This window comes from Sturnus vulgaris, chromosome 11, assembly GCF_052056855.1.
Source record: "Sturnus vulgaris isolate bStuVul1 chromosome 11, bStuVul1.hap1, whole genome shotgun sequence".
Taxonomy (NCBI): Eukaryota; Metazoa; Chordata; class Aves; order Passeriformes; family Sturnidae; genus Sturnus; species Sturnus vulgaris.
The window spans coordinates 4,148,932-4,173,683 of record NC_142253.1 but is presented as its reverse complement, the minus strand read 5'-3'; the positions used below and the strand labels follow the sequence as shown (position 1 = coordinate 4,173,683).

Here is a 24,752-nt window from a genome sequence, read left to right as displayed (position 1 = left end):
TTTGGATTAGATACCAGGATGAAATTCTTTGCTGTGAGGGTGGTGAGACACTGGTACAGGTTGCCCAGAGAAGTGCCCAAGGCCAGGCTGGACAGGGCTTGGAGCTATCTGGGACAATGGAAGATGTCCCTGTCCTTGGCAGGGCTTGGAACAAGAGGAGCTTTAAGCTCTCTTCCAACCCAAACCATTCCATGATTCCATGAATAATATATTCACCTCCAAAAATGTGATCCTCGGAAGACAGAGTAAGATTGTTTGTAAGTATATTATGGGTCCAAAAGTCCAACAGCAAAATGTGCAAAGCTGAACTGCACAGCTGTACAAGCAATTTCTGGGCTCAGATGAGCACAGCTGAAAGTAACTGGACAAGGCTGAAGCCTGAAAGAGAAACAGCACAAAACCAGGAGTATCCATTTACCTAAACTGGAGCTTCTAAGGTGAGAGGAGGCAGGATTAGACCTTTTGCATGCAGAGGGGAACCAGTTGAACTCAGAGGGAAAAGGAGCAACACCTGGGGTGATGTGGTACCAAAGGCAGGGGGCTGGAGGTGAGTGAAATAAGAAATGAGGAGGCACCATGTTGGCATGAAGTGATATACTGAGACAGGCAGCTCCCAGGCTGATCCCACACTTAAAAATAGATTGACATCTATCCAGGAGATGAGTTTGTTATTCTGTAACTACAGCATTTTCTATTACGTTTGATAAGGGAAAGAAGATTGCATCTTGGTCAGAAATATAAAAATTCACCTCCTAGCAGGGGATAATAGCAGGAGAACAGGGGCAGATGACAACTGCAGATTTAAAATAGTTCACTGCAGTCCCTGGTAGGGAGGATAAGTTCAGTGCTGGGCTGAGATGTCGGCCCATGCTCACACCAGGCACCCCTGTGGTGTCCCACAGGCAGTGCCCTGCTCCTCTCCCCTCCAGAGCTGCTCCTCTTGGGTCACTCTGGGCAATTCTTCTGTGAGTCAGCTTGATGAGGCACAGAAATTCATTAGGGGAAGAAAGACAGGGCCAGTGTGCCAGCAAGGCCCTGATCTAGGGGAAGTTTTGGGGTGGAATTAGTCTAAAAGAGGTGTTGGTTATCAAGGGCAGGGGGGTGTGGGGGTGTCTCTGTCTGTCGGGGGGGGCTACATGAAATATGGGGAGACCCTATCTACAAAAGCATGTAGTGACAGCACAAGGGGGAATGGCTGCAAAATAAAGAGGTGTGGATTTGACATTGTGAAGAAATTCTTCCGTGGGAGGGTAATGAGACCCTGGCACAGGGTGCCCAGAGCAGCTGTGGCTACCCCTGGATCCCTGGAAGTGTCCAAGACCAGGTTGGATGGGGCTTGGAGCACTCTGGATGAGTGGAAGGTGCCCTGCCCATGGCAGGGGGTTGGACCAAGATGATTTTTTAAGGAACTTTTCCAGCAAAACCAGTCTATGATTCTATGAGCATATCCCAGACCTGTGAAGAATGTCTGTACTGCCTGACTTCTGCAATTGCATGGTAGGTAGTGCAGAAACCTTAACTTTGCAAAAAATCCAAACCTCTTTTGTTTCAGTGTGTAACTGTTGATCTAAAATGGGAGTTCTTGTTTTCTAATTCACAAAGCTTAAAAGATTGTTCATTTTATATTAAAATGATAGCCTTTGCAAGAGACCTTCAATCTAATTAAAGCCAGGAGATTAGCATCCCTTAGAATATTTGCAAAGCCTGCAATGTGAAGTTAATGAAATGTGTACACTTTTGCAAAGCTTTAATTTTTAATGAAATAATTCAGGACATGGACCTTGCTCCTCTGCCTTACCTGCTTTGTCCAGACCAGGGGGTGTTTATATACACTGTAAAGTTCTGGGCTGAAGAAGACAGAGGAGAGGATAATCTGGAGGCTTTTTGGTAACTACTGCAAGCCTGTCTTTTATCTCTTCAGTTCAGGCTGAGAATGTGAGTATTCCTGATTAATAGTAATGACTGAGAATATGATTTCAGAGTGGCAGTTATTTCTTAAGGTTATGTATATGTGTATATATGTGTGTGTGTATAAATATATATATGTAGCATATCCTATATTTATATATAAATATAGACATGTATAATAAATTAGATCTACAACTGTATAAAATCACAGTGACTGCTAAAGGGACCTGAAATAAAGCAAGTAAGGGAATATGTTGCAAAGGAATGTCTCCTATTTGAAGAAATGGGCTGAGCCCAGAAGCAGGGGAGCAGCCAGGGCTGGACCAGTCTAGTTCAGAGGGGATGACCAAAGGAAACCCTAAGCAATTCCAGCCTCTTTTCAGATCAGGCTCTTCTAATGATGGCCTCACTCCTCTGTTATCGGTTGAGAAGGAAGAAAAGAGGAAAAAAGCTGAAGCACAGGGAGGAGCAAGCCCTGTTCAGAGTCACGGTTGCTCTCGTGGTGTCAGGGGGCAGGACACCCTGTCCTGGGCTGATTTACAAACAGCCACACCATTAGAGCTATTTACTGCAGCTGCTTCTTTCACCCTTTCCTTTGCTGCCTCTCAGTTTTGCCACAGGAAAGATCTGGCTGTTGCATTCAAAACAGTAATTCTTTTATAGAGCCACCCCCCTACTTTATATTATGCTTACTGGATCCTTCTGAAACCTAAATGTTAGAATATCCTAATCTTGCTCTACATTTTAAAGCTGAAAGATAAACGTGTTGTTTAATGAAATCCACAACACTACAGGAATAGTAACCATTGTGTTTCTTCATTTCAAAGAACGGCTGAAATCTAACATCTGGTGTAACTGTACAAACCTGACCTTAGGTCACAGTAAGTATTGTATTGTTGATGATGGATACGCTTTTTTCATTACCATGCTGCCTCCATTCTTTCAGCATCCATGCTGTGAATCCCCAGTTATAGCCAGGACTATTGATAAATACTGATTTTTAAAATACAATTTTATTTTTTTTACCCTTTTAAACATGCATTGTGCGGTATTTTCTTTTTAAATAGCTCTTCTAGTTTGTTGTCAACAATATGCTATTATTTGAGCAAACTTTTCTGCATGATAGCTCTAACACACAAGGATCAAGGATTATGTGTCTGAAGACTCAGCTATGATCCTGAAAGAACAGTGTCACAAAAAGGTGATCCTCTGCCTCTAATGCCTTCCCCTGTATTTTCTCTTTGGATGATCGTTTCCTTAAAGCCCTTGTGGAAAGAACCAAGGTTTAAGGTTTAAATTGGGAAGCAGATGTGGACACCTGTGAATGTGTCTTTGCACATCATTGTTTCAAGGGTTCAGCCCCTGTGCAGGAAATGAGGCCCTGCACTGTCCTGTGTGATTGATGTCCATTATTCCCAAGATCTGGGGTAGTTCAGACTAGGTCAGTGACTGTGCAGGAGCAGTGCTGTAACCAGTGCTCCCAGCAAGCCCAGTGAAGTGCCCATCAAGAAAAGAAGATGTTGACCTCGTAGCTGGAAGTTCTGGTCAGATTTTTACTACAAAAAAGCAGCCAGAAGCTCCAACACTGAACTGGGAGAATGAGAGCAAATTTAATGGTGATTTCTATTTGTTTGCTTTGCTGACCATATCTACCCCCAGAATCTTTCCATTTTGTTCAGCTCTTCAAGAGCATCACAAAACTCTTAGCACCACAGCTTTAATATTTTTCCCCCTAAAGCTGTGCAAGCACAAACCTCTTTTCCATTCCTTTGGGCAGCAGATACCCAGGCTCATTCAGCCTTCACTCTTTGGGACAGAAATGATGACTGGGATGGCTGGACATCCTGTCAGCAAAGGAGAAATGTGTGCTATCCTAATGCTTAGGTTATAATGCCAATGCTGTGTTCTCACTAGGTGCTGATACTCCTTCCTGATGTTACTGCATCATGCGGTGGAGGTAAAACAGAATATCCTTGTGCTCCCAATGGAGATGTGTAGAATCAAGTTCTGACTCCCTGAAATCCTGACATTTTCACCAACACAGCAGTAAACAGCATAGAAAACGTCTGAAGGCACGGCTTCTACTCTTTTAAGAAACATCTATACACTTCAGTTCTGCCAAAGCTAAATACATTTATAGATTTGTTCATAATTATTTTTAGAGTAGGATTCTGTTTGTTTGACAATATCTGAAAAATTAAATACCTGGGGCAACATTGCTGAGTGCAGCTGGTACATTGGAAATATGGGGAAATTCTTGCTGTAATTGTGAAGGTTTTATTTAATGGCTCTGAAGGCAGAGTTAACTCATTCAGTGAGGACAGGTTGTTTGATGGGCTGGTGGTGCTGTCCTCTGTATCACAAGCTGCCAGCCCACAGACAGGTCTGTGCTTCCCAGGAACAAGGAGCAGAGTCAACCTTTGGGACCTGTTGGGGTGAGTCTAGAGCAGGCTCCAAATTGGTTATAGGGATGGAGCAGCTCTGCTTTGAGAAAAGATTGAGAGAATAGCCTGGAAAAGAGAAGACTCTGGAGTGACCTAATTGTGGCCTTCAGTACCTGGAGGGAGCTACAAGAAAGATGGAGAGAGACTATTTACATTGGCCTGGAGTGACAGGACAAGGAGTAATGGCTTCAAACTGATGGACAGTAGGTTTAGATTAGATATTGGGAAGAAATGCTACCCTGTGAGGGTGGTGAGGCCCTGGCACAGGTTACCCAGAGAAGCTGTGGCTGCTCTATCTCTGGAGGTGTTGAAGGCCAGGTTGGATGGGGCTTCGAGTAACCTGGGGTAGTGGAAGTTGTCCTGGCAGAAGGCTGGTGCCAGCTTTCTGTGCCATGAGGGTGCAGAAGGCTCTGGACCTGCCTAGCTGTGAACTGAAATGCATTGGCAGGACAGTTAACAGATATTCTATATTCTTCCCACCCATTCTGCACTTTCCATGACCTCTTCCTTTCATCGGTACAAGTAAATTGAATTCAGCACATTTAAAGACCCTGTCTGGATCCATAACATTCATAACCATGCTGTAACCATGAATGAAAAGCTGAGGGAGAGTATGGTTTGTATCCAAGGGCTCTTTTGCTTTTTATATGTTTACATATAGCAGCCAATGGTCAGCAAATAAGCACCATGGCTGGTAATGAAATGTTCGAACCATCTGTTTTAATCTGCAATTTAATTTCACTATAAAATATTAAAGTTGTTCCGATGGTTGGGTTGGTACGGCTGCTTTATATGAAAAGAACTGAGTATCCCAGAGCAATTACATTGCACCAAGCACATGCTGTGGATATTATATTCTGTATTGTTATTTAGTTCCATTAAAAACGTTAAAAAGCTTTCTTAACATGGCATGTCAGAGTTTGAGGCCTCTCTTTTTTGTTAGAAACGAGTAGCAAATGCTGAGGATAAATGTAAGAAGATACTCCCAAGAGAATAATCTTCTTCATGATCCTTCAGGAGGAGCAATGGACCCATCCTCCAAGAGAGGTGGTCACTGCCTTAAAAACAGGCAATGTTGTCATTAAGAGGCATTAACTTCTGGTCAGCCCTGAAAGTGGACTTGATGATCCTAGCAGGTCTCTTCCAACTGGATTTACTCTATTCTATCCAAAATAAATGTCTGTGGAAATGCTGAACTGATGAAACCAGAAAGTGGTTTTGACACTGCAGCTTTTGGAAGCTGTAGCATCTTTGGAAATCTTTGCCACATTTTCCACTAGCACTGCTTTCTATTGTGGGATTTTAGAGAAAATTCCTTGAGGGGATGGTGACAGTTGTGCTCTGGGTTGTGGCCCCTCAGATCTTGAAAACATCCAGGTTCAGGGATTCCACAAGATCTTTGGACTATCCACCCGTGATTAATAATCCTTACAGGGATTTTATTTTTTCTTCTCTCTCCAGACTGAGCCTCTTTCATTTCAATCCTCCTGCCATGGGCAGGGACACTTTCCACTAGACCAGGCTGATCCAAGCCTCACCTGACCTGGCTTTGAACACTTCCAGGATGGAGCAGCCACAGCTTCTCTGGGCAATCTGTGCCAAGTTATCACCACCCTCACAGGTCAGAATTTCTTCCTAATTATTTCCACTTCTTTTTGACAAGTGGGCAGGGTCAGTGCAGTGTGGTGCTGGGCAACCACCTTCCTTATTTTCATCTGGCATGAACATTTCTGCTCATGTGTGCCTTGAAATACCCACATTTCCTATGTGACCTCAAAAATTCCCATCACTGTCGAGCAGCATCCTTTGCCATGGTGCCACCCTGCCTTGCTTCTGGGATCAGTCTCTCTGCTTCTCTGATGGCTGAGAGGGATAGAGGGAAATCACAATGAACTTGAGCTGGCAGTGCTGGTGTACCCAAAATGCTGAGCCTTTCTCATGTGCTGTGACATTAAGGAATGGTGAGAGGGACAGGTACATTTTCCCTGGGCAGAAACTCCCTGTCTCAGAGGCAGGAAGCATTGCAGCCCTGTGAACCTCATGCTTTAGCTAATCCAGAGCCCTGTAGGAAACTGGGACTCATTAACTCAGTGCTGTGGCATCCTGACACAACTATGTGGCTTCTGGAACCCAAGCCAGTATTTCTACCTGGTCATCTGCTGTACTACCTGATACATCTGATAACCTGATACATCTGATAACCTGATAAATCTGATAACCTGATACATCTGCCTGGCCAAGGCTTGCTTGGGGATCCCCACACAGGACAGGGAGAGGCAGGGATTGCACACACCAGCTGCCCCCACCCCTGGATGCTGCAGCAGTTGTTTTCCATTACACTCATGGCCACGTGTCACCTGGTGTTATTTGGAGTGCATGCCACTTGCATTGAATTTTTCCTGAACATAAGCTGGAAATTACTGATTCTTACCTTACTTAGCTAGTATAAAAGCACTAATGTCCTAATGAAGAGTCTCACTTAGCTAAATGCTTCATACAGCTGAGTAAAACAAAGAATTTTACTAGAGCTTAACCCAGTCGTTAATAAGCTTTTTAACCCTGACCTTTCAAATCAATGATCTACCACTGGTTTTACCTTTCAAGAAGGAATTCCATTTTCAAGTGATAAAACATATTTTGCACTCCTTACAATCTAATGATTATTCTCAGCGTTACTGGATATATGAGGCCATCAAACCATTAGAAGGTATAAAATGTATTAATGTACAGCATTCATGGCTACATTTGCTTTAGAGTCAATAAAAGGGAAACAATTTATAAAGGGCATTTATGCTCATTACGGAATATCGATAGATTGTTTCTCCCATCATTCCTGAAGTATGAAGGACTCCCCTCTGTGATGGATAGGAGAGGATTTGCATAAGCTCTTTGCTTAAACTCCTCCAGCACTGAGCTGTGTGCAGGGGCCTGTGGCCAGGCTTTGGGCTGGAATTTGTGTGAATACCTACAAATTCTTCCTTTGCAGGGGACTGAGCATCTCAGTTTGGAAGGTTTTCACAGGAGCCATGTGAAGGCCCTGTAGACAATTATGGTGCTTTCAGCACCAGACAGGAATTGTCACAAGGCTGTGGGCAAATGGAATCAATGTTGGAAAAGAAAGGAATTTGTTTTTGAGGAAGGTCAGGGCTGGAGCAGACAAATGAAGGCAGAGCTTTGCTGAGACCTTCATAAGCAGGAATAGGAGGAGAGGGACTTTTTGACACATACAGGGGGAAAAAAGGGAAAGGAATCGTATGGGGGGTAGAAGATGCTGCAGGAGCACTGTAGCTATAGCTAGAGGCGGAAATTTCATCGTCTATCCTAGTGAATAAGAACTGCAGAAATATAATAACTATGAGGAGTCGAGTGATTAAGGCACTGGCCTGAGTCTCAGCAGACCTGGATTCAGTTCCTGGCTGTTTTCGGATTTCTGTCTGACTTTTGGCAAGCCTCTTCAACTCTCTGCGCCTTGGTTTCCCATCTGTTAAAGGGGAATAATAATATTTCCTTTCTTTCCTGTCTATTCCAGCAGCAATCTCTTCTGGGCAGGCACTGTCTCTCTCATGGCGTGTACAGGACTTTGTCCGTGGATTCTGATACCTGCACTAAAGCAGGAGATAGGGATGGGACTCCCATGCCATGGAAGCCCAGTTATTAACAATTTCCCATTACTAAGGGTCTAAAAGGTGTGCTACAGCTTGTTAAATAGAGTTCTTAATATCAGTTCTTCCAGGACGAAAGAAAAAAATATCAATCAGTAAATTAAAGAAGGAAAATGATTCACATCTCTATTAAGATTTCTAAGAGTCTGAAAGTATATTCTGAAGTAGAAATATTCCAGTTTGAAAGAGCAGAGAAAACATTAGCCATGGCACAAAAGCAGAGCGTTGGCCTTCCCTATTTCTGATCTTGCTTCTCTACATGTCTGGCTGCTCTATATGGACTGACCTTTCTAGCATTTCTCACTGACAAGACATCTTCTTGAGGCACATTGTGGATTCCTGATGTGCAATTGCTCGTGCCCATCTGGTAGGGTGAAGTTGTGCCCACTCAGAGGCACACACACCCTGCAAGAGAGACTGGGTAATATCAGTTGCAGGGCACTGGTTGAAGAGAACAACCAGCAAATACATAAAATTAAATCTCAGCTGCAGAGACTTTCTGGTAATAAGCAGTCCCAATTAGAAATGCAAATGTCACTGAAAGGGAGCGTGTCTGTTGACAGTAGACTTTGAGGAAAGCTTTGGGTTTAGTGCTAGTAAATTAATCTTTAATTATGAGCACACCTCACTCCTGAAAGAGGTGAACTGACAACATGTGAAAGTTTCAGGCTGCTGCTTTCTTCTGTCAGAAAAAAAAGAGAAGCTTGTTGGCTGCTGGTGGACTTAGTGCTCTGCAAGCTGGGGCTGGCCAGTGTCATTGACTCTCCAGACAACCAGGAGTCATCAACCCATTAAAAACATTGGTCTTAAAAACATTATGTCTCACATGCTCTCAATAGATATAAATATCTAGATGAAGAATTGTCAAAATTTGGGTAAGAAAAACAGTCCTTGCTCCTGCAGTTCTCTCCTTCCCTGGCTGGGTCGCCTGTCCTCCTCTCTGGCAAAGGGAGGACCACACCATGCTACAGCAAACCCTTCTCCAGGCCAGCCATGAGAATGTTCAACACCTCCACTCCTGAGCTGGCTGGATTATTAAAACAACATTTCGACTTCCAAGTAAGTAAATAAATCTCACTGGCAAGTTTGTCTTGTGTCAGCCAACATCTTATCTCCCTGAAAACTGGGCTGGTGTCCTGCAAAGCTGAAAACTGAATAGTCTAAAACCTGAGAGCAACAGCCAGCCAAGAGATACACCAGATCCATCTTCTGAGGTAGCAGATACAGTGAAGTAAGCAAACACATTCTAGAAATCCTATTATTAAAGTTACAAAAATAATTTTGTTTCTTTAAGTTTGAAGTTATGAAACTTTGCTGTCGTTCTTGCCAGCAAGCTTGTGTCTTTTCAGCCTACAGCTAAAAAGCTTTGCCCCAAAAGCTTCGTTGCCCAAAAGAGGCCATGCTGCAAACCCACCTCAAAAGGCCCAGAACACCTGGTTTCAGGCACAACAGGGAGATCAGAACATACCTTATCATAAATATGCATATGCGACGCAGGAGCCCGCCACCTTCTTGGAGTGATGCCATAACTGACGGAACAAAGTACAACAAAACTTCACATCACTGGTGGATCAGAAGAACAGAGGTAACTGAAAGGCTAGAAAATTATAGGTTTACTGACATTCTGCTCAACCTTACCCATTCTTTATTGAAAAGAGATAATAACTATCTATAGGAGAGCTGTCTTAAGACTCCATTCATTCCCTTTCGCTAGCCCAGCTGAGAGGTGGTGTAATATAAAGCACAGCAGCATCTGGCATGTCATTTAATTACACCTTCAGCTTGCTGGGAAAATGTTGGAAGTGTCAAGGTAAGCAAACTATAAAAATATATTTTGCCTGCTCAAGGAGAGCTCCTGAAATGGCAAGCAGGGGCCTGCTCCAGATACTGCTCTGGGTCGGTGAGAGGAAGGTGATGCAGAGTCTAACTCATGAACAAATATCACCCTTTGATAAGACACCATCTGCTCCCAGCTGCCTGGCTTCAATCCCCCAACAGACACTTGGGAATTCCTCTCCAAATAAACCACTGATGTAACAGGAAAACAGAACTGTCAGCTCCAGTGAAGTTGTGCCTCCTTGCATCAGCACTGAGTGTGTCTCACTCCTACAACCAAGAAGGAAAAAACTGTCAAAGGCAGTAAAATGCCAGCAACCAGCACTGAAACAGCCAGGTAGGCCTTGGTTTAGCTTATCCACCTGATACGTGCTCTGCTAAACACTGTTAGAGATCACCTATGGTAAGGATGAACATGGACTAATATACCCGTACTAGTGGGAACTTTTTAATGGTGACTTCTGCCCTGAGCTGATTAAAGGGACTTTTTAAAACAGCACAAGCTGATCAGCATCAGTCAGGTGGTGTGTTTCCCTGTAGAAGGCCAGTGCTATCCTCCAGTAGCCAAGGAGAAGCCCACAGCCCTGTGAAATAGCCAGCAGTGGAGGACTTCCAGGTTCTTGCCATATCTGTGTTTCTACTCTACTTACGTTTGTAAGAGAAAAAAATTTAAATCTCTAATTTCAGGCAGCACAGCTGAGACTGTGCTGTGGTTGAAGCATGACAGGCAGTTCCATCCATCCCATGGTACTGAGAGCACTTGGCTGCATTTGGCTGAACTCTGTGAGACCACAGCAGCATCATCCTTCACTCCTCGCCACGGCTGCTCCCAAATCACTGCATATTTAAAAGGTCAGTTCTCATTGTCACTCCTGTGAAATAAGATTAGCCTCTCCATCAACACTTCCTTAGGCCTTGATGCTGTACACAGCAGGGACAGGAGCACTGATGAGGGGGGGACTCAGAATCCTACCCCAGTCTGCACAGATAACCTCACTGCTTGTTAAACCAAAGATGACCCCTGAGCCTTTGACCCTGGGGGGCTGGCCTTGTTACGAGTAATTGAAGTGAATGAAATAAATCACGTAATTTTTTTCTTTGTTTATTGGGTGGAGTGGGAGGAAAGGAGAAGAAAGTTCAACACAGAAATTAGTCACCTTGTTTTGTTCTTACTAATGGAAATTTCTCAGAAACCAAAATAAAGGGTGTCATATAAGAACCTGAAGAGCACAAAATTAGCTTGAACCCACATCCTAACTTTTAAACCCAGAGCATGAATGCAGGTGTCTGCAGCTGAGCATGGTTTTTCTTTTCAGCTCATCTGAGGTATGAGTCACTTCCATCAAAAGAGGAGGATGCCTTGATCTGTATGCGAGTGAGCTTTGGAAAAGCAGCTGTTGGAGCAAATACAAATCCATGCCAAGGATTGTAACGATGGAGTTTATCTAATATGTAAAAAACCACCTGCTGCAAATGAAAAATTACACCCACAACCACCTGAATAAGATAAGCAAATGATGGGGGAAATTAAGATTATTATTATTAATATACTTTGGAACTTTTGAACCAAACATCTCTTTTGCAATGAAACAGTAGGATGCACTGATGAAATAGCACTCCTTGCCCCAGACCTGCTCAGCAGCATTTATTTTGCCTAAGTGATTTTCTTTTCTCTGCTAAGTCTGGTGGAGATGAAAACACTAACCCAAAGAAGATAATTAAAAGCTAAATGAAACCACATACAGCTGTGCTACTACATGGCTAATGAACATGCAAATATATACATATGACAAGGACATAATGCAGGCTGGCTGCCTTGAGTGGTTAGTGCAGATTTCCAAGAGCTGGAAATGCTATTGATTATAACTGAGCTAAACTTCCTGACTCCAGACTTCAAAGATCAGCCTCAATATAATCATCAGGCAGTATATGGGAGCATGGCTGCAAGGAGCTGATGAATAATGGCTCAGGGACCTGAATGTTTGCACGGAGGGTGGGAGATGTCCTGGAGATGTCCTCTGGGCTGTGGAGTGCAGGCTCCTTGGCAGCCAGGAGCAGCACCACAGAATCCTCCTCAGCATCTTGGCATACTCAGTCCTGCTGACAATTGGGGTTTTTGAGTTACGTGTTTTAGCTGGGATATTTATTTTACCTTTCCCACTTCACTTGGCAAGAGGCTGATATGTGGTGGAGATGTTTTTGGGAGGACCAGGGGTGGAGGTAACAGATACAAGGCAAAGCTTCTGGGGTCCTATAAACAGAAGTATGAGCAGCATGAAAAGGCTCTCCTCGGAGGGTCTGCTGCCACATCCACATGAAAGAAGATCAATCCAATTTCCCTTATTAGTTAGAAACCACCCAGCTGAGAGTGACTCCCCAACCCACTCAGAGATGAGACAAGGGAGTTAGGGCTCAGCCCTGCACCAAGTTCTCCCATGGAAGGGACCTGGTCCCACTGCCTCCTTGTGCCCCCTTCACTGTAACATCCATTTGGGATATCAGAGAGACAGAGCAAATCTCACTCCTCCTCCAAAATGACCACAGAAAGGCCACATAGGCTTTGGGGATGGCCACAGGCAGGAGAGAAGCGTGGAGGGATGGAGCACAACCTTAGATGTGGGTGGAGATGACTGATCCACCAGGATGGCTGAGAGAAGGGACACCTACCAAAAAAAGAAAACCAAAGAAACCAAATTTGTGCAGAACACAATGGTTAGTGCATAAAAATTAATCAAGTACTACAATGACTTGCTTTATTCATAATACTTAATGGTCATGTAATAGGAGTTTTTATTCAGCAGTTAAAGTTCATAAGTGCAGGTTTTACATGTAGAAAGGTATTATGCTGATAGTTTAATTACACACCTTTCTGCACACCAAAGGAAATGGGTTATGCGGGTTTTATAATTAAAGACGGACTTCTGAGGGGAAATGAACATTGCAGTTAGCAACATAATATTTGATTTTTATCAGATGTTTTTGTTTTGAATTTTTCAGCATTTGTGGTGGTGTAAACAGGTGAGTGCTCCAGACTGAGTGAGGTGTCAGGAGAAGCTTTGAAAATGCAGCAGAAAGTAGCCATTTAAAAATAGCCAGTGTGAGCATGAGGTATAAACATCATGTGTTTGGAAAGCTCTCCAGACTCTGCCCATGCAATTATACACACTGCAAGTCTGTCCAGTATGTCTAGGAAACAGGGGAAAAAACCCAGCCCAACAAGTAAGTGAAAAATAAACCCCAGTGCTTGCCAAAATAATAAAAAGCTTGACTTTTTATTTCTCTGATTTTTGTTTTAAATTCATTTCATGGCCAGTGAATACAATTTTCCCCTCCAGCCTGCCTACAGAGGCAGCAAAGCCAAAAATGTGATGGATGTTTGTGTGTGCACGTTTGCTGTTGGAATACACAGGGCCATTCTCAATATTAAAGGCAAAGAGTGGCCTGAGCCACTGCCAGGTCATGGCCAGCTCCTGCCATTCCCTAATAACCAACAAGGTGGGGTTAGGAGGTCTGCAGTGCCTGAGCTTCCCTTTTTCAAGTTTTAGAAGGCTTTATTTAGCATAACCTCATTCTAATATACATATCAAAGCACATTAAAAGGATATGTGGGAATATATATTTAAATATATTTATATATATATTTATAAACTGCTAGGAGACATCAATTTATTTATAAATTACTAGGAGTAATCAATGTTTTTTTAACACAGAAAATGCACTACAAGAATTTTTCTAAAGTCTAAAATATTTCAAAAATCACCAACTGCTCCTCCCCTCGTGTCATATAAACTGACAGGCTCAGGCTTTTATTGTGCCCAGCACAAATGAACATTAATTAGTGGCCTGAACAACAAAAAAAACCAAACAAAAACAACGAAACTAAAAAAAAACCAAAAAAACCCCACCAAAAAACAACAAAACCCCAAACAAGCAAACAAAAAAAAAAAACCCCAAACAAAAAAACCAAAAGAAGAAAACAAAAGACTTTCCAAAAACAATAAGCAAGGGCAAGGCCTGAAATATTTTGAGCACGCCCTTTCCTTTCTGGCAGCACTGGGAGTGACTGCCCTGGGTATTATGGTTTGTTGGAAAGGTGGAGTCCAGGTGATGGCAGACAGTGCTGTCTGTGGCAGGGGGCCCTGGGCTGGCAGCAGCCCCCTCGGGCACTCTGGACCTACCAGAACATCTGAAATCAGGCATTTCACAGCCAAGTACAGAAGAATGATTTTAAAATCCTTTTCACTGGTGTGGACACTCCACAGTTACAACAGGAATAGTTGTGTAAAATGTGCATCCAAATATAACTGGACATTTTTTTGAATTTCGTTGGCTAACCGCATAAATTAATGACAATGAGAAAGAACTGTTTTTTCTCTAATTAAATCCATACATTTTGGCTCTACTCATCATCGTTAACATACTGTTAAAAGTGCTGTTGCTGTATCTTTCAACCCTCAGCCTGCAATCAAGCCCTCGCTGCACTGTGGTGGATTTCAAACAGTCACTTGTTTAAAAATAGAAAGTGCTTTTTTTTAAAAAAAAAAAACAACTGACTGCCAGCTGAATGCAAGCAGGTAAAAATTAACATATGCAATTGTCAAGTGTCAGATTCAGCTCCTGAGCTACCAAGACTTACATTGCCTGGTGAGGGGCCCACAGCATTTTGAGGCTGTATTGCCCATGGGGCTGAAGTTGTGCAAATAAATATATATCCTTAATTTTTATTTAAGTTATAGTGTGCTTTCTGTGTGGGTACCCATCATTTACTCTTTATAATCTCCAGATTTCAACAAAATAATCCCAGAGGTAACAGCTCAGCCTCCGTGGGGTAAATTCAGGGTGTAACACAAAGTTACAGAGGCGCTTTCCATGATACCCATTCCTACTATTTGTAGGAGTTCTCCACCCTTGCAACAGAGGTTGCTGCTCCATTTTTTTTTTTTTAAGTCTAACAAGGGTAATTATAACAGGATTAACAGATTTTTTCCCCCACTACCTCATATCAAAGAGAGCACTAGACCAAGTTATGATCAGATGTGTTTTTACTGTATATGGAAATGTATTAAAATTAATGTATGGCTCAGCCACATTCACCAACAACTGCTCTGTTCTGTAAGGCCACTTCTCCCATGAAGGGCAACCACGTGTGAAGGGAGAGCATCCAAATAAGTATTTTTAAAACATTTGAGAATGAGAGACAAATAGCCCCATACAATCACACTATCTTACCTCAAATACCCACTCAAAAACGAAATAATTCCTTGCTGAACGAGCCAAGCCTGGCTCCCTAAACCGGGAGGAATTGCGACGCTGGTAAACTTGCAGAAATATTTTTACAATTTTATTAGAGGTTTTAATTCAGTGCTTTATCTACCTCTGTTAGTCTGCAAAATAGCTTTAAATATTCAAGTGGTAATTAATGAATCTTTTATGTTGCAAATCAAACATTTTCATCTGCGCTGTGGTACAGTGGCAGTGAGAAGGAGGGGTTTAAAGTGTAATTGTTTCTCCTGTTCCCCTCGCAGCGCTGAATGCCTTTTTACCCTTTATTATATCATTGGCTTTTGCTTCAGTTCATCAGCACTTCGCCACATCTTATCGGTCGATATTTGCTGTCTATTTTTTATTTATTTTTTTTTCCAGTCCAAGATTTCTTACTGTGCCTTTGCCAGAGACATTCCTAAGGAGATGGAAACTCTCTGAATGTGGAATTTTCGCATGAGTGCAAAATAATAAAAAGCATGTGTGTATTAAAAAGGGATCAACTTAATGGGAAATGAGCATTGGGTTACATTAATATTCTATTACAGTAAAAATCATATTTAATAAATTTTCTCCAGATTTTTCAGGACCTTACTGTATTTTTCTAAGTCGGATGCCAATCCAAAGAAACAGTGTATATGATACATTTGATTTATGTTAAGTAAATAACCTGCACAGCCCATTTTTCGGTTTAAAAAAAAAAATATTAAGTGTAGAAACACACACCAGACTGAAATGTGTGCTTAGTTTCCATCTGCTAGGAGGAATAGTGTTGGTCTTGTGCAGCAGAAAGCCTTTATAAACAGTATTCTATTTTATTGATGCTATATGTGGATTTTTACGTTATGTGGCAAGCGCAGGAGAATGAAAACACTGTAATTTATCCCGAACCATAAAATTATACTAGTACTAAAGTAATTACTTCACATATTAAAATACAGTTTCCTTTGCTTTCTTTTGTCATCACATAAAACGAGGCGTTGAGCGCGGCAGCACGGAGGGGCCGGGGCTGCTCTTGCCTCCACAAAGGATTGACACATCCCGGATCATACACTATATCACCCGACCCTTGTTGTTCTGTGACCCTAATTAATATTATACTCGCTGACATTTATGTATCAGAGCAATAAGCTAAACAGGAAACAATTTATGTCACCTAAAGCTTTTTAACAAATCGATGCAACTATTTGTAATTGCTTGTTTCACAAGATTAAAAGTACTCAGCCTTGATCTTCGCCCACAGTTTTGTGGCCAACATGACCTGTGCTTCCGTTGTAAAATAGGAGTGTTGGTGATCAGCACCTATTTCCATCAAGTAATCCATATTGCTAATATTTCTGGAATTTTAATGTAGTTACAATTTATAGCCGATCAAATGTGGTTACCTAAATTGCTGTTGCTAGTAGACAGTTTAACTGTCTTTATTAATTACAGTATAATTTAATGTTTGAGTACAGGCACTTGTGTTGGTCATTTTTACAGCCAAAGCAGTTATGTGCCTTATGACGAACCATTTTAGCATTTTCAATGGAAATTTGCTAATATGATGAGTGATAAAAATGTCAAACTCTGGTAAATAATGGTTATTGCTTTGGCTGGAATTAAACCTTGAAAGGACGGTTACCTTCAAATTAACATTATAACTTGAAGAAAAAAAATGTTTTTCAGGCTTCTGAGAGGCATTAAAATGGCCACTGGGCTCCTCTAAATAAATACCGACAGAGTGGCACAAAATGGTTTTTTTTTTTCCTTTTGACAGAGAAAATTCCCGTGGAAGGAAGGAAGAGGGATTGGTAAATACCCCAAGGTGATGCTGTTTGCCATTTCCGGCTTATGTGCTTTGAAGATCTCTAACAAAGGGAATAAAATGGGGCAAAAAGAAAGACTTTCCCATGCCCTAGCTGCAGGGTTTGGGGATAAAAAAGGTGTGGATCCCATGGAGGCTGCAAACACACCTGAGGATCACATCCCACCACCTCAGTCATCACTGCTGGGGAGATGGTGGCTTGTGGCTATGAGAGGAGGAAGAGTGTTCAGTGTGCCAGAATTAACCACCACTGCGACGAGGATGAAAGATAGCCCTGATTAACACACCATTAAACGAATGTTTAACATCATCATTGAAGACTGAGCCTGATTAATAGGTCAAGAAGGGCTAATTACACCTTGTTGTGGGGAAGGGTGTGTGTATGTGTGGCTGCGTGCGAGCCAGCGGCACCAGGAATTGCCAGTCCCTTAAATTAGTCCAATAATGTGAAGTTTTTCAGACTCTGTGATCAGGACCCAAGTTAATGGGATCATCTGCAGGGAGCAGGTGGGTGTGCAAGGAGCACATCAGCTGCCATGTCCTCCTGGGCCTCCAGCTCCTGAGCATTTCCCTCTGGGACAGGAGAAACCCAGAAAAACTACTCACAGGCTCCGGTTTTCTTTGGAAATTCCTCAGAGACACATTGCCTCACCACTGCCCATAAAAGTGCTTTTCAGCTGTGGTGGAAAACAGCGTTTCTGCCTGGAAAAGGTATTTCCCAGCTGGCTCTTGCTGGTGGAGTAGGAAGGCATCGTGTGATGTTCCGTGGTGGAGCAGCCAGGGAGGAGAAATGTGATTAATAATACAAATATGATACAGAAGGTGGCCAAGAGCCAGATTCCCAGGCAGCACTGACTGGGACAGGAGGGGAAATGATGGTCCTGCTGCTCAGCTCGGTGCCAGCTCCTCAGCACAGGCTGCATGTGGCAGCTCCCCTTAAACCCGAGGCCACACCGGCAGCCAGCAGATGACAAACGTGACATTTGGAACCCCAAATCTTCCTTCTGAGGTGAGATGGCCCGGGAGGTGGAGCAGCCCATTCACGTGTGATGGCTCTGTAGCCCCTGACCTGCCTGCTGGGGACACTCTGTGCTCCCAGAGAGGGGCTGGGACTCGCCCAGGGACACATTCCCTACCTGGAGCTGGCTCCCCCATTCTACAGATGCAGAGCACCCCTGACCAAACGGCAGCTGCTGCCTGTGACTTTGGAAAATTTAATCCCACAAATCCCCTCCAGTTTACTAAAATCTCACTAGTGGTGGAAGTGCACCACGCAAACAAGGCCCAATTTTTATTCTCTGTATTTTGATTATTAAAACCTTACCAGTCAATACCATTTGGAGACACACTATAATGAGTGTGTAAAGATTCCCCTGCCCCTCCCCCAAAAAATAGTTATCTAGTATAATTTTATGATAGAATATTTTTATAAAATCATTTGTACTAATTTAAGCATTTATCATTATATGCAAAAAGATTTCTTGATGAGAATATTATAGACGGTGCATGTTTTTGACATTAGCATTTTATTTGGATGACTAATCTTGCAGATGTGAAATTTTAATGAATTATTCATGAAAAATCTCTCCTCTGAAATTTCAGTTTGCTGCTAATGCTAGTTATTAAACATTTTATTTTTCTTTACAAAACTTGATGAGGAAAATAAATGTGTGCTTACTTGAAAGAAAAAGAAGGTGGGTTTTTCCTTCAGTTTGTCTCAGGTGACAGTGCCACTTGGGACTTTGTTTCTCAGAGTTTTGTGGACCAAGGGGTTGATCCTGCAAACCTCTTTAGGCAGGGGTGCAGTGCACATTCCCATCGGGGCACTGCACTGGGAAGGAGCTGCAGGATGAAGACCCCAAACCCATCCTTCAAGCTTTGAAACAGGGTCCAATGAGGAAGCAAACAATCCCAAAGAGCAAAACTGAAGGACTTCCTTGGAAAGGAGGACTAATTCCTTGAATGACAGTGTCTTCCTTGCTTGCAGTGCTTGAGCCTCACCCAGCTGCCCTGTACAGACTGTCCACGAAACCACCACTAAAATATTTTGTACTTGGATGTGGCTGGGGGAGACTCAAGGAAAGAGATGAGGTTTGTCCATCCATGAGTGAGCTGGGACACGGATGAGGTGGCCACGGATCAGGGACCACGGGATGTGACATCAGAGCCACCGTGAGGGGGGAACAACAAAACAAGAACTTCGGACATGGCAACTTGCATTACCAGTGTGAACAACCAGCATTTTTATTGCATTTGAGAATGCTATAATGTCAGTAATTAGTACTGACTACACAACATTTTTTATTGTCTGTATCAACAGACATGGAATGATGGAATTACAGTTGATGTAAGGAATGAGTTTCTTTTATGCCTTATCAAAAAAAAAAAAAAAAAATCTTGTTACTGGCAGCACATACACACGAAGCACCATGCTAACAGTCTGGACTGTACCATTTTCATCAAGGCTTATGGGTAGAAAATACTTGGTTACCTGTTCTGGGCCCATTAAAATGCAGTCCTGAACTGCAAATTCACCTCGCAAGACTAGAATACTAAATGACTTCTGAAACATCTAAAAAATCACTCTGAGTTCATTAACCAAAGGTACCAAAGGATTTCAAAAGAGTTTAAACACATTTGGTTTTCTTTTTTTCCATGCTATAATGAACGTGAGATTATTGTCGATCTGAAAACTACAATAGTTCAAAATTATTTTAAAAAACTTTATATATATATATATTTATGTATGTATATATATAAAATATCTAATGATCTGCAATATTTGTAGAACCAGCATCCCTGCCCTGGTCTCTCCCCGAAGCTGAGCTCCAGGAAAGGGGAGGTGCAGGACCTGCAGCGGGACTCTTGCGAGTGAGAATCAAAAAAAGGTCATTTTGTTGTGGTCACTTGTTCTACATAAGCCTTGATTTTTTTTTTTTCTTCATTTCACTTCTAGTTGAATGCAGAAACCTAACAGGTTTTACATTTACAAACTTTTTTTTTTTTTTGTGGACAAGGAAGGCTTTGACTCTCATTCCTGACAGCGATTTACCTGATACATGGTACTACTTTCATAATGTACGCTTTTCTTTGAGAAAAAAAACATGTAACAAATTGTCTTTACATCTTGGCACCTTGTAAAGTTTTTTTTTTGTTTTTTTATACAAAAAGTTCAATAGTTTGACACTCCCCATTATTAATCACTACTTCACTGATAAACTTTGAAAGTGTGACCCTGGAATTCATCATGCAAAATATTTACTGCAGCAGGAGAAAAACATTTTTTTTTAAACGATTTTTTTTTTCCTTTCAAATATATGAACTTTGTTTAAGACAGCCAGAAAAGGCAGTGGTAAGATAACAGAAGGGGTGGGAAAGTATCAAAAAAACCAGCTTAAACACAAAAACTGTACAAAAATGCTTCGATCAATGATAACAGGAGAAAAAAAAAATCTGTCAACTATGTTACAATTTAAAAGCTGAAAAAAAAAGTCAGGGATTTTCTCCCACATGTCAGCAAATGTCATCCAATATTCTTAAAGCAAGGATAACTAAATAAAATACATGTGCAGCGTATTCTGCAATTCCATTACATACAGTAGTTTTTTTTTTTTCAAAGCTATTTTTTAGTATAGTTAATATAAAGCAGTTGCACAAAAAGCAAAAGGTGTTTTGACAAACAGGTCTGCATTTATTCCTTTTGAGGAATGATATCTAAAAAAAGGACCTTTCCACCTTTTCCTCCCTCCCCACCCTCCCCCCAAAAGACAAAGGCTCACACAGACACAGTGGGATATATATGTACAACATAATAAACCCCTCCCTAAAGAAGCAACTGTATATCCAAAGGGATACAGAATCAGAATTGTAAAAATCATAGTGAAGTTTGCTTGATGTAAAGCCTGAGATTTTCAGTTGGTTCTTCTGCAAGGCTGCAACACCTGCCAGATATGTTAAACTCTAATTTTTTGTTTCTTTTTCTCTTTTTTTAATTTTTTTTATTTTTGCTACAGTCTTTAGACTAAGCATGCAAGACATACAACTAAGTGCAACTGAGTGAAATGTATTTTTTATTTACTCATTCCCTAACAGTTTGGACTGAGGTATGCGTACTAACAGTTTCTCATGCTGTTATCTTTACTCATGTCTAGCTACACATGCTGAGAATGAACTAATCTACCAGATTTTTATCCCCCTTCTGAATACCGAACTAACCAGCAAACCACTCAGTTTCGAAGCACAGAGCTCAATTCTCATGATCCCTGTCTGGCTACCGCCGGCACGTCACGAAGCTGCCTGGATATAATTTAAACCAAAACTAAAAAAAAAAACCAAAAAAACCAACCCAACAAAATTTAAAAAAATGTTTCCAAATGACCACAGACTGCCCTTTTTTTTTCTTTTTTTTTTCCTTGTCTTTCTGAAAAAGAAAGCAGAATTGAGTTTTCTAAAAGTAACTGCCAATAAAATTTCTTGTACCAAAGCTTATGAGTGGACAGGAGTGTTATTTTTTTATGAAAAATGCTGACCAAAAACTAAACAAAACTGAGTAAAATGTGCCAAGATCAACCCAAATTAAAGCAGTCATCCCAGCACAGTCCCGGAACAGAAGTGGCACACAATCTGTAGAACCAAAGACCAAAAAAAATGTTTTTTTCTTTTAATTCTAGAAATACCATTATGTCGTCCAGTTAAATTGTGGGAGCTTTTCTGTTCTCTTCTGTGTTTTATTAAACTGTCTCCTTTATCTGATACTCTAATTTTCCATGAAATAATTGTGTCTTTGCTTTCTTCAGCTCCCTTCTCATAGCTCCCCCAGTAACACTGATTCCTAGTTTTAACCTCAAAAGCTCTCCTCGATTCCTCTTTACAGACTTTCATTTTGGTCACTGTAAAGAATTGCAAATAAAAAGTAACAACTTTGGTTCAGACATCTACTTGGCCTTCTAAATTTTCTAGAATAAAGGAGCAGTTTCCCTCTCAGGTTAGCAATAGCCCACATCTTGTCATTTCCCTCTAAATTCTTCAACCTCCTTTGATCAACAAGAAGAGGATATTTGGCTTCATAAGATAAAGCATATAACAGAGAACATAATTTACCTTTGTGTAATATCTTTGGTAATTTTAGGAAAAAAAAAAGGTACAAAGAAGAATATAAATTAAGCTCTGAAAGGCTTTTCGAAATAATAAAAAAAAGCTACAGTCCTACATAAATAAATGAGTGACGGAAAAGTGGTTGCAGAATGAAAATGTTTAGGTGTTTGGTGACTGAGGTTTACTGACCTATGGCAACAGATTTTGTATGTCGTGTTTGCTTTGCAGAGCTTTGCCAGTTTTGCCTAACAAGCCCCGGCGCCAATTCTCTCCCAACTCTCCCGACTCCTCCGGCGAGGTTTCCATACTGGCTGGTGTAATATTGCATAACAATCCTAACTGCAGTACTGGATTTGCACAGCTGAAAATTAACACTTTAGCATTAGTGGGGCCCCGTCCTTATTAACTCCCGTAACAAGTTCAATCTGAAATCTAATTTGTATTCAAGCAGATTAACGCCACCAAGCAATCCTGAACTGATGTTTAACCGTGAAACATCACCACGTACAGTAACAATTTAATGAAGTCATCTTTCCAACCACTATTTGCAAATGCAAATGTAAAAAAAAAATAAAGAAAAAAAAATAAAGTTGTAATAATAAATGTTTAGGTGCCCATCTCGGTAATCTTAGATATTCCAGAAAGATTTGTTGACCCATTAGAACTCATGTTAAACAACCGAGAACCTGCCACTGTACTATTCATTCTCTACTAAAAGTGAACTCTGTTGGTGCTGCATATGTTTCTTTGTGCTGTTCAATTTTGTGGCATTTGCTAATATTCACCGTTGCTGCCAAAAAACCAAAAAAAAATTAAAAAATTGAAAAACCCAAACAAAACAAGAATATATTAAAAATACTGCTTTGTGGAATGAATCTGTGTTGCTTCCTACAGTGTTTCTATGTTCATCTGTCATTCATTCTCATTCTTGCAGTACTTCGTTCCTCTCTCTCCGTTGGACAACCCTTCCACATGTATCGTGCAGCATTTGGGACCTTTTCAAAAAACAACAACAACAACAAAGGAGACACCGAAATGGAATGTTTTCCATAGCTAAAGAAAACATGGTGGCATCTGAAGGAAACTGGAATGAATGACAGAAAAAACTACAAACAATTCAATGACATTCAGCTTCGTATAATAAAAACACCTATTAACATTCATCACAAAGTACAGAAAACGTTGAAGCCTCTGAGAGGCCCTGGGCCCAGATGAGGCCTGAGGTCAGAACTTAAAATGGTAGAGGAGAAGTGGGGCGGGGGAATAAAAGCAATACATTAAAAAGTTTGGGATAATTTTTTCTTTGAACCCCTCCCCGATATACACGCTCACACGCACACACACATACCCACACACGTGCACACACAGGCCTTCCCCATCCCAAATGGAAGCAAAAAAAAAAAAAAAAGAAAAAAAAAAACCCAACCAATGAAACAAAAAAAAAAATGGAGTAAAGGCAGTGATAATCAACATGCAGTACTGTGCAAATATGTTGTCCATTGGAATCCTTAAAATCTGGGCAAAGACTTGATCTGCAGTTCAGGTGTACATGCTCAGTTTGATGTCCTCAAGTGTCCAAAATTGGCAGGACCTGCAGTCCACAGCTGGCTGCTAAATGCAAGTGAATCAGTTTAGCAAATTTACAACACTGATGTTGACTGTAAGAGAGGAAAATCCCAAGTACCAAACAAGTCCATCCAATGCACAGAGTACAAATTCCTTTTTTCAACAAAAAGTAGAAAAATCAAAAATACTCCCAAATGGGATACTTGATGGCACTAAGAGTTAACATATTTCATAGTTGTCAAAGTGGACTGAGAATCCTCCAGACTGTACAATAATGGAGAGATTTCACAGCTAAGTTTGACGTGTTCTTCCAATCTTCATTCTCAGGATAACGATGTCAGACATACTCATTCTATGTCCTCATTTACAGGTTCATCTTCATAATCTCTGTCATGATCAAAATCTGGACTGTGGTTGGCTGTTGTCACTAAGGATAGTGGGCCTTCATTTTCATCTGGGTCTAATGGTTCTTCTTTGACATGCACGGGGTGCCTGGGAAAACAAAATAACAGACAGTCAGCAAGCTGTTAATTAACAAATGGTTTTGAGAGCGTGGGTGGTTTGGGAAGAAAGGCGAGGCGGTTTGGGGGATTCAGACCCGAAGGGCCAGGTCTGAGAGCTCCAGGTCACCAAGAAGACCCTCAATATCTGTGCTGGCCACAGAAGCCAAACCAAGCACTATTTCCCAGGTAATCAACAGAAACAAGAGGAAACAGCCTCAAGTTGCCCCACAGCAGGTTTAGGTTGTACATTAAGAAAAATTTCTTCACTGAAAGAGTGATCAAACACTGGAACAGGCTGCCCAGGAGAGTGATGCAGTCACTGCACCCAGAAGCCTTCAGAAAACATGTGGATGTTGCACTTAAAACATAGTTTACTGGTGGGCTTGGCAGTGCTGGGTTAATGGCCAGACTCAATGATCCTAAAGGGCTTTTCCAAGCTTAATGATTCTAAAGATCCCATGAAGACCGTGCCGGGCAGGCAGCACTCAGCTTCCCTGGGAAAACACTCTGGGAGGAGCACCTCGATAGGGTTTTCGCCTTGGGATGGAGAGAAAACGCTCTCAGCTGACACATTAAGTTAAAGTGATCTTTGGATAAATAAGTGGAATATGGCTCTGAAGGGGAAGGCAGGGGCCTGCCAAGGGCTTGGCGCGGCGTGGGCAGGGCTAAT

At 41.6% G+C, this 24,752-nt stretch overlaps 1 protein-coding gene and 1 long non-coding RNA gene across 19 annotated transcripts in view; one reads left to right on the top strand and one right to left on the bottom strand.

The window, feature by feature from the left end:
• The first annotated feature begins 1,076 nt into the window (after positions 1-1,076).
• On the top strand, positions 1,077-19,888 carry LOC148222467 (uncharacterized). 3 transcript variants are annotated; one of them, XR_015805981.1, is made up of 5 exons: positions 1,077-2,789; positions 5,814-5,973; positions 8,918-9,073; positions 9,364-10,702; positions 11,167-13,719. It is a non-coding gene; the product is annotated as an uncharacterized LOC148222467 (long non-coding RNA). The 3 variants fall into 3 exon arrangements; XR_015805980.1 differs by having other exon boundaries at positions 8,918-10,702; XR_015805979.1 differs by lacking the exons at positions 8,918-9,073; positions 9,364-10,702; positions 11,167-13,719 and adding an exon at positions 16,872-19,888.
• The window catches only part of FOXP1 (forkhead box P1), a 379,555-nt gene continuing 373,941 nt past the window's right edge, over positions 19,139-24,752 (bottom strand). For all 16 annotated transcript variants that reach the window (XM_088171262.1, XM_088171263.1, XM_088171257.1 and 13 more), the window contains one exon: positions 19,139-24,071. In XM_088171262.1, the coding sequence (XP_088027388.1) occupies positions 23,927-24,071 (145 nt within the window). In that variant the 3' untranslated portion in view covers positions 19,139-23,926. The remainder of the gene's footprint in view (positions 24,072-24,752) is intronic.